Source organism: Oncorhynchus clarkii, chromosome 30, assembly GCF_045791955.1.
Source record: "Oncorhynchus clarkii lewisi isolate Uvic-CL-2024 chromosome 30, UVic_Ocla_1.0, whole genome shotgun sequence".
NCBI lineage: Eukaryota > Metazoa > Chordata > Actinopteri > Salmoniformes > Salmonidae > Oncorhynchus > Oncorhynchus clarkii.
The window spans coordinates 29,802,422-29,813,398 of NC_092176.1; the positions used below are offsets into that span (position 1 = coordinate 29,802,422).

The 10,977-nt window shown below is 43.8% G+C and overlaps 1 protein-coding gene across 1 annotated transcript in view; it reads right to left on the reverse strand.

The window, feature by feature from the left end:
- Window positions 1-10,121, reverse strand: part of LOC139389856 (NMDA receptor synaptonuclear signaling and neuronal migration factor-like) — a 60,464-nt gene extending 50,343 nt beyond the window's left edge. The window contains exon 1 of the mRNA XM_071136843.1: window positions 10,051-10,121. Coding sequence (XP_070992944.1) covers window positions 10,051-10,121 — 71 coding nt within the window. The remainder of the gene's footprint in view (window positions 1-10,050) is intronic.
- Between the last annotated feature and the right edge of the window lie 856 nt (window positions 10,122-10,977).

A 10,977-nucleotide genomic window follows, 5' to 3' on the forward strand; every position in this document is an offset into this window, starting at 1 on the left:
GAAAGAATATGGCACCACAACAAACCTGCCAGGAGAGGGCCGCCCACCAAAACTCATGGACAAGGCAAGGAGGGCATTAATCAGAGAGGCAACAAAGAGACCAAAGATAACCCTGAAAAAGCTGCAAAGCTCCACAGCGGAGATTGGAGTGTCTGTCCATAGGACCACTTTAAGCCCACAGCTGTGCCCTGGACACCATATGTGAATTGATCTTCAGAGTTCGTACTGTTAGGTGACCTAAGCTGGGATATGCTTATCACCCCGGCCGTGCTGCAATCTAAGCTAGATGCCCTCAATCTCACACAAATTATCAAGGAACCTATCAGGTACAACCCTAAATCCGTAAACACAGGCACCCTCAGATATCATCCTGACCAACCTGCCCTCTAAATACACCTCTGCTGTCTTCAACCAGGATCTCAGCAATCACTGCCTCATTGCCTGTGTCCGTAATGGGTCCGCGGTCAAACGATCACCCTTCATCACTGTCAAATGCTCCCTAAAACACTTCAACAAGTGGGCCTTTCTAATCGACCTGGCCCAGGTATCCTGGGAGGATATTGACCTCATCCCGTCAGTAGAGGATGCCTGGTTTCCTCACCATCTTAAATAGGCATGCCCCATTCAAAAAATGTAGAACCAGGAACAGATATAGCCCTTGGTTCACTCCAGACTTGACTGGCCTTGACCAGCACAAAACATCCTGTGGCGTACTGCATTAGCATCAAATAGCCCCCGCGATATGCAACTTTTCAGGGAACCAATATACACAGTCAGTTAGGAAAGCAAAGGCTAGTTTTTTTCAAACAGAAATTTGCATCCTGTAGCACAAACTCTCCAACCTCCTCCCAGCTGCCCACTGCAGTGAGGCTAGAAAACACTATCACCACTGAAAAATCTACGATAATCATTTCAATACGCATTTTTCTACGGCTGGCCATGCTTTCCACCTGGCTACCCCTACCTCGGCCAACAGCTCTGCACCCCCCCCACAGCAACCTCCCCAAGCCCCCCCCCCCCCCCCCACCTGCTTCTCCTTCACCCAAATCCAGATAGCTAATGTTCTGAAAGAGCTGCAAAATCTGGACCCCTACAAATCAGCTGGGCTAGACAATCTGGACCAATCTGGATCTCTTTCTAAAATGATCTGCTGCAATTGTTGCAACTCCTATTACTAGCCTGTTCAACCTCTCTTTGGTATCGTCTGAGATCCCTATAGATTGGAAAGCTGCCGCCATCATCCCCCTCTTCAAAGGGGGAGACACTCTAGACCCAAACTGTTAGACTTATCCTGCCCTGCCTATCTAAAGTCTTCGAAAGCCAAGTCAACAAACAGATCACCGACCATTTCAAATCCCATCGCACCTTCTCCGATATGCAAACTGGTTTCCGGGCTTGTCATGGGTGCACCTCAGCCACGCTCAAGGTCCTAAATGATATCATAACCTCCATTGATAAGACAGTACTGGTACCTGGCCAAGGTTTTCGACTCTGTCGCCACATTCTTATCGGCAGACTCGACAGCCTTGGTTTCTCAAATGACTGTCTCGCCAAGTTCACCAACTACTTCTCTGATAGAGTTCAGTGTGTCAAATCGGAGGGCCGGTTGTCCGGACCTCTGACAGTCTCTATGGGGGTGCCACAGGCTTCAATTCTCAGGCCGACTCTTTTCTCTGTATAGATCAATGAAGTCGCTCTTGTTGCTGGTGAGTCTCTGATCCACCTCTACGCAGACGACACCATTCTGTATACCTCTGGCCCTTCTTTGGACACTGTTAACAAACCTCCAGATGAGCTTCGATGCCATACAACTCTCCTTCTGTGGCCTCCAACTGCTCTTATATGCAAGTAAATCTAAACGCATGCTCTTCAACCGATCGCTGCCTGCACCTGCCCGCCCGACTAGCATCACTATTCTGGACGGTTCTGACTTAGAATATGTGGACAACTACAAATACCTAGGTGTCTGGTTAGACTGTAAACTCTCCTTCCAGACTCACCTTAAGCATCTCCAATCCAACATTAAATCTAGAATCGGCTTCCTATTTTGCAACAAAGCATCCTTCACTTATGCTGCTAAACATACCCTCGTAAAACGGACTATCCTACCGATCCTCGACTTCGGCGATGTAATTTAGAAAATAGCCTCCAACACTCTACTCAGAAAATTGGATGTAATCTATCACAGTGCCATACGTTTTGTCACCAAAGCCCCATATTCTACCCACCACCTCGACCAGTATGCTCTTGTTGGCTGGCCCTCGCTTCAAATTTGTCACCAAACCCACTGGCTCCAAGTCATCTAGAAGTCTTTGCTAGGTAAAGCCCCGCCTTATCTCAGCTCACTGGTCACCATAGCAACATCCACCCGTAGCGCACGCTCCAGCAGGTATATTTCACTGGTCATCCCCAAAGTTAACACCTCGTTTGGCCGCCTTTCCTTCCTGTTCTCTGCTGCCAATGGCTGGAATGAATTGCAAAAATCACAAAAGCTGGAGACTTATCTCCCTCACCAACTCTAAGCATCAGCTGTCAGAGCAGCTTACCGATCATTGCACCTGTACACAGCCCATCTGTAAATAGCCCACCCAACTAAAATTGTAATTCTTGTAGGGAATCCTGTTTCAGTCTTGCAGAGATTTTAGACTGGGACGAAGGTTCACCTTCCAGCAGGACAATGACCCTAAGCATACTGCTGAAGCAACACTCAAGTGGTTTAAGGGGAAACATTTAAATGTCTTGAAATGGTCTAGTCAAAGCGCAGACCTCAATCCAATTGAGAATTGTGGTATGACTTAAAGATTGCTGTACACCAGCAGAACCCATCCAACTCTGAAGGAGCTAGAGCAGTTTTGCCTTGAAGAATGGGCAAAAATCCTAGTGACTAGATGTGCCAAGCTTATAGAGACATAACCCAAGAGACTTGCAGCTGTAATTAATGCAAAAGGTGGCTCTACAAAGTATTGACTTTGGTGGGTGAATAGTTATGCATGCTCAAGTTCTGTTTTTTTTGTGTTGTTTCACAAGATAAAATGTTTTGCATCTTCAAAGTGGTAGACATGTTGTGTAAATCAAATGATACAAACACCCCCAAGAAATACATTTTAATTCCAATTTGTAAGGCAACAAAACAGGAAAAATGACAAGGGGGGTGAATGCTTTTGCAAGCCAAAAGCAACCTTGGCTTTTCTTTTTGGTTCTGTAAGGTATAAGGGAATAAACAGATGTGTAAATAGTGGCCTGGTCAGACATGCATACTGTAGCCAACAGTGGAGGCTGCTGAGGGGAGGACGGCTCATAATAATGTCTGGAACAGAAACAAATGAAATGGCATCAAACACATAAAAACTTTGTGTCCGCTCCAGCTATTGCCATGAGCCCGCCCTCCCCAATTAAGATGCCACCAACCTCCTGTGGTAGCCAAGCCTATACATCAAGCCGCTGTGGTAGCCAAGCCTATACATCAAGCCGCTGTGCCTGGGGATATATACACTACATACAGTGGGGTGCAATGTAAAGGCATTACACTGATGTGTGCAGAGGGCTAGGACGACAAATACATGAGGGGCCCTAATCGAGAACATGAGTATGGTTTCCTGACTTGGAAAAAATCCAGGCCCTAGTTAAAAGCTATAGGGTATATAGGCTAGAACTAGGGCCCAGAGTTGTTCCTCATAAGGTTGTCAGGAAGGAATACTGGCCCTATACATGATATTAAAATCTGTGAAAGACAGAAACTCGTAGAGTTCAGCTCCATGAGATAGACACATCCAGGCACTATCTGAAGCCTCTCTCCTATCTGTGTCAAGGAGCAAGCCTTCTGTGTTCTGGCCCTGGGTGTCTCAGTGAAAAACAAGTGTCTCAGGGACACCAAATGAGGCTCTTAGAGTAATTTGGAAAAAGAGGGGCACAGTGTATTCCTCCTCACCCACTGAATCTCACCACTCAGATAATCTCTCTGAGAGGATGACCTATTTCTGAGACCCCAAATATCTCCCGTATCCATCTCCCTCACTCTCTCTTTCTGAGACGGCCCATCTTCCTCATTCCCGCTCTTACCTTCCTCTCTCCATCTTCCTCAGTCCCTCTCTCTCATCTTCTCGAGTGAAATAAAGTTGAAACAACAAACATCAAGTTGACCACTTAGCGCCTTAGTTTCTTGTCCTCGCTTGTTCACTGTCTCGGAGTCAAATGGAAATCTCAGATTTGGCAGCCCTCCCAAGTCCCTGCTGGCTGTTTTCTCAGTCTCACTCTCTACACTGTGGTTGTTAGGAGATTAAATGAATGTTTGTCAGAGTCCGTAAGAAATATTGCTTTGTAATTGGATTATAACACAGACACCAGATGTAGGAAAACACTGGGTAGTTAAAGCCTAGTAGAGTTAATGTGTATTTTGACCATGTGCAGATAGTCTCAGTCTGCATCCCAGATGGCTCCCGATTCCCTACATACTGTACTACTTTTGCTCAAGGCCTGTATAGGGAAAAGGGTGCCATTGGGACGCAGGCTCAGCCCGGCTAAGCATAACATGAGAATCCTGAGCGCCGTAGCTGCCCAGACAATGAGTATTCGGTGTTAGTTCCTGACCCGCTTTATCCTGCGTTCCATCCAGCTTTTCCGCCTGCCGTCGGAGCAACGGTGACATGGGTGTAATTACTCAGATCAATGAGGTCAGGCAGCCTCCCTTGTATCACTGCATCTCTGTATTATTACAGTCCAGCCTCGCTCTACAGGCTGTAATCAGAGTAATTACAGCAGCTAGAACGCAGATACCTCTCCTCTGCACTGTAATCCCTGCCATACAGAGAGAGGTTTGGGTGAAAAGGCTGGTGGCTTAATTAAGAAACATTAGTATTGAGATGGCCTGAGATTCAGACAATAAACACTAGGTGTCAGGCAGACAATTACCCCTCTGTCAGAAGTGGCTGTAGGTACAGCCCTAGGGCACTGTGACTGAGTAATACCAATGTGGCGGGCCAAATGGCACCCTATTCCACTATATAGGGAATAGGGTGCAAGTTCGGACGCACCCATCCGAAGACCAATGTACTGTATCCTATGGGAATACAACTATAGGGTGTTGAACCAGCTATTCCTCATATTTATACCATGGCAGCAGAAGCATGTCAGGCTTGCAATGTGAATGTAGAATCCTAGAAGTGCAGTAACAACCAAACTGGGCTAATGGTGACTGTGATGGCGTGAACTCCACTGTGCTGTGGTTAGTACTGCACACTGCCTGGTATGATGGGTGAAGCCATGAAATGACATTGTACCACAGATTCAACAGTTACGTCCACACTTCAGGAATGCTATTGAGTGCTATACCCAACTGCTTTAGACAGGATTCCAAAAGTAGAAGGCCGCTGAAAACATGAAAGTAAATGTCAGATGGTGTCAACACATATTTGTATCATCGTTTCCTTACAAATCAAATCTCTAAACATTTGTCATGACAATGTTCAATATGGGATGTAAACTTGAATGAATGCTTAATAAATATGTGCACAAATCAAAACAGACTGATTTTTAAAGAAATGATAATGCTGATGTCAACTTGATGAAGAGGCAGCAGAGCAGTGGTCCCATCAGGTAGTGATTTAGGCGGGCATTTAGAAAAACTCATCTCTACCCTATGTACCCTAAACTCACACTGCACTGGGATATATTAAACAAACAAATTGGGTCTTATGAGAAACAAGCCGGGAGGATTCAGAATACACAGCAGGTGTATACATGCATACATACACATACATTTTGGGAGAAAAGATAAATCAATTCACATTTTGCAATAATATTCCTCCGAATTCTACTAAAAGATCTAGTGTAGTCAAGTGTACACGTATTCCAATGTTACCGGGCCGCACGCATCAATATTTTGTTGCACAGATCAGTCCATTACCTTGGGTGTATGGATGGGCCTCTGGGCTGAAACCACCCTGTGTCTGCTCTGCGCTACAACACTCCTGTCGAAACCATTCTACTGATGAAACCTGCCTTAGTCTAGCCAAGGAAGATTAACAATAGAAAATAACAGAATAGCGGAGACTGTGTCCTGTCTGTGTCCTTAATGTTTAACCTTCATTCTAGCTGTACATACAGTGGGGAGAACAAGTATTTGAAACACTGCCGATTTTGCAGGTTTTCCTACTTACAAAGCATGTAGAGGTCTGTCATTTTTATCATAGGTACACTTCAACTGTGAGATGGAATCTAAAACAAAAATCCAGAAAATCACATTGTATGATTAAGTAATTAATTTGCATACAACTCTCCTTCCGTGGCCTCCAACTGCTCATATATACAAGTAAAACTATGCATTCTCTTCAACCGATCACTGCCCGCTCGTCCAGCATCACTACTCTGGACGGTTCTGACTTAGAATATGTGGACAAATACAAATACCTAGGTATCTGGTTAGACTGTAAACTCTCCTTCCAGACCCACATCAAACATCTCCAATCCAAAATTAAATCTAGAATTGGCTTCCTATTTCACAACAAAGCATCCTTCACTCATGCTGCCAAACACACTCAAAACTGACCATCCTACCGATCCTCGACTTTGGCGATGTCATTTACAAATTAGCCTCCAACACTCTACTCAACCAATTGGATGCAGTCTATCACAGTGCCATCCGTTATCCACCACTGCGACCTGTACGCTCTCCTTGACTGGCCCTCGCTTCATACTCGTCGCCAAACCCACTGGCTCCAGGTCATCTACAAGTCTCTGCTAGGTAAAGCCCTGCCTTATCTCAGCTTACTGGTCACCATAGCAGCACCCACCTGTAGCACGCGCTCCAGCAGTTATTTCTCACTGGTCACCCCCAAAACCAATTCTTCCTTTGGGCCTGTTTCCTTCCAGTTCTCTGCTGCCAATGACTAGAACTAACTTTTAACTTTATCACTTTATCACTAAACTTTATCACTGAAGCTGGAGACTCATATTTCCCTCACTAGCTTTAAGCACCTTTGTCAAAGCAGCTCACAGATCACTGCACTTGTACAGTACATAGCCCATCCAACTACTGTCACGTTCCGACCTTAGTTCCTTTATGTCTTTGTTTTAGTTTGGTCAGGGTGTGAGTTGGGGTGGGTAGTCTATGCTGTGGTTTTGTGTTTGGCCTGGTATGGTTCTCAATCAGAGGCAGGTGTCGTTCGTTGTCTCTGAGAATCATACTTAGGTAGCCTTTTCCCACCTGGGTTTTGTGGGTGATTATTTCATGTTTAGTGTTTTTTCATTCACCTTACGGGACTGTTCGTTTGTCGTTTATTGTGTTCAGTTATTTTATAAAAAATCCACGCTGCACTTTGGTCCTCACCTTTCACCACAGATGATCGTTACAACTACCTCATCCCCATACTGTATTTATTTATCTTGCTCCTTTGCATCCCAGTATCTTTACTTGCACATCCATCTTCTTCACATCTACCATTCCAGTGTTTAATTGCTATATTGTAATTACTTCGCCACCATGGCCTATTTATTGCCTTACCTCCCTTATCCTGCCTCATTTGCACATGCTGTATATAGACTTTTCTACGGTATTATTGACTGTATGTTTGTTTATTCTATGTGTAACTCTGTTGTTTTGTGTCGAACTGCTTTGCTTTATCTTGGCCAGGTCGCAGTTGCAAATGAGAACTTGTTCTCAACTAGCCTTCCTGGTTAAATAAAGGTGAAATAAAAAATACAAAACAAAAATGTTACAGGGAAACGGTGACCTTCAGCATTCAGTCTCTGCAGATATTCAGAGCTGCAATAGGGTCCATGGCATTTCTCTCCATAGGTGGCTAAAGTACATATAGTACTTGGCTAAATTAGAACAGCGTTACCAGTCATTTACTTTTGCTTGGTCAGCTTTGTGACTTATGTAGATGTTCCAAATGTCTAATCCCTGTCCAGAAGCACATACAGTAGGCATGTCAGGTCAATTAGGAAAGACTTACCAGGGTCAATTTACGATAGTCAAATCCAGTCAAAGTTTATTGGTCGCTACACATATTTGCAGATGTTATCGCAGGTGCAGCGAGAAGCTTGTGTTTCTAGCTCCAACAGTGCAGTGATAATACTTAGTAATACAAAACAATACACACACACACACACACACACACACACACACACACACACACAATCTCAAAAGTAAAAACAAAGAAATTAAGAAATATCAGTTTAATAAAGTTTGGGCAGCTTTAAGGGAATCCATTCTTCTAAGCAGATGTGACTTGTCCATTCATTGGCTAGATTCAGTTGTCAAAAGTAGGACTCAACAGTTAAGCCAGCCATTCAGACTCCGAGACAAATACACAATGCAGAAGAGATTGGGGCTGTCTGTCAGTCAGAGGGATGAAATGGTTTTACACTCGAGGTCCAAACTCATCTGACAACCAATCAGTCACTGATTGTGATTCTGAGGCAAAAGTGATGTGATGCCACACCACCATTACATCAGTGGGTTGTCTAGGCTATCTACGGGTAAAACGGTACACTAAAGCTCTGGGGGATTGCTTCCTGAAGAGCCATTAACATGTCTCGACGTCTGTCATAGAGTAGAAAACATGGCTCTTGGGCCTCAGTCCAATAATATGTATTTGACACTGATCAGTTTGATTTATGCTGTGTGTTAAAGAGACCATATAACTGAAAAGGGTAAGAGTGGGGAGAGGAGAGTGAGAAACAAAAATAAATATAGTCTGTCTGAGGTTGAGGTGTAAGAGAGCTCAATGCCTGCACAGTGAGATCAGTCTGTGGGTGACATGACATGGTGTGCTGCAAGTTATTCTGAAAAGCTCATAATCTTGCAATGTTACATATTACAATATTCAGCACACAGGATTAAGTGACAGCGCTCTGACACATCTGGCACTGTGTGAAAGGTGTGAGGGCATGACTCATGGTTCTTCAAGGAATATAATCACCAAACCTGATGTGTTAGAGATGAGTCATAAACGTTGTGTCATCCCTAATTATAGATCTTACAACAACAACAAAATGGACCAAATTCAGGCACGCTTCATGCTGTTTTGGTGTTTATTGGTTACATACACATATTTAGCAGATGTTATTGTGGGTGTAGCAAAATGCTTGTGTTCCTAGCTCCACGGTGTGTCATGCCCAATTATAGGTATTTCAAAACTACAATTTGACCAAACTCAGGCACGTTTCTTGCTGTTTGGTGTTTAAATAATAGTGTAGAATACATTTTCTGGCACTGTAGATCCCAGAGCCTGTTCGTTGGAAAGCTTAACAGTTGAAACATTTAAAACAAAATGTGTTGTTGCCAACCATGCTACATGCCATTTTATAATCAAGGGTTTAGGATTCAATGTCATGTGCAGTTGCTTGGTGGCATTTCATATGCCTTTTCATGTCAGATCAAACACTCCTAAGTAACTTATCTAAACAAGTATAAAATACGAATAACCCCCTTTAGGCTACTGGGCTTCAAGAAGCTTGGTAGTAGGAAGAGTAACGCTGGAAGAAAAATACAGTAGTCTACAGTACATAAGGAGTGTATAATAAGCGGTTTAATTGTACACTCCTTATGTACTGTAGACTACTGTATTTTTCTAACTCTTATTGCTCAAACCATGATGCCAAAAAATCCATAACAGCATGTTCTGTTGCCAAAAAAAAGCTGTTACAAATTCCCAATGCTGTCCAAGGACTTGGAAAGATGCATTATCATTGTTGCCTAATACAAATAAAATACAGTAGAGGAATATAAGTTACAGGAAGGTAGCTATGACAGCAGATTTAGCCTATCAATGAAATTAAATAAATAATTGCAATGTGATCAAATATCTGCTTTACAAAAGTATTTACAACGCCACAGCAGTAAACTGGGAAACAAATATATTATAGGCTAGCATTTGTTTATAATTATAACTTTAGTTTCAGCTAGTTTGCGATTACTGCTCGAACAATTCAGCGGAGTCGCTACTTCGCCCGGTAAACGCGTCTACATCAGCACCGTGAGATTGCACCATGCATCCCTCCAGTTATTATACCAGAGAGCTGGATGAGCTCCGGGCCCCGGGCACTCACCTAACTTTTGCGGCCACAGAAGATATTGCATCGGTCCTTAAAGTCTTCCTTTTGGACCCGGCAGTTCCCATGCTGAAGTGGAAACGACACAAGATAAAAGCCAGATCATTCCACTGATGGGCGATCAGATATGAAGGAAGAAACGTCCGTAGAAAAAACGGAGGAAAAGCGGAACAATCGCACCTGGAGGAAAAACACCCCTTTTCCCCTGAGTATTTTTAACCAGTTTTGTTATTTCATACTCATTAAATTTCAATCTATAAAGCTCACGTTAAAGATGGAAAACCTGTAGTGTGTGACTACGAGCGCAACAGCAGATGCACTGGTGGCTCGTTGCGCGCGGTTGACTGCCTGCCTCTGTTGCGCTCAATTCCTCATTGATTCAACTGAAGCGGAGAGGAATGGGCGGACAGGAAGGAAACGACAGCCATAAAAGGACTACACCCACCCCCCCACAAAAAATAACTAACACACACACAGTCAAGTAACAGAATGGTATGACTGTAGCAGGTGAGGGCTGGGTCATTCAGAGCCGTCTATGGAACATACATAAGTGTGCTGTTTGAATAGAACAGCCCTAAATATTGTCAAAGACCCCAGCCACCCCAGTCATAGACTGTTCTCTCTACTACCGCATGGCAAGCGGTACCGGGCTATCTGCCTTGTGTCCCACCCACCACCCGCAAACCCCTCTTTTACGCTACTGCTACTCCATGTTCATCATATATACATAGTCACTTTAACCATATCTACATGTACATATTACCTCAATCAACCTGACTAACCGGTGTATGTATGTGGCCTCGCTACTTTTATAGCCTCGCTACTGTATATAGCCTCGCTACTGTATATAGCCTGTTTTTGTAATGTTTTTCTTTACTTACCTATTGTTCACCTAATCTTTTTTGCACTATTGGTTAGAGCCTG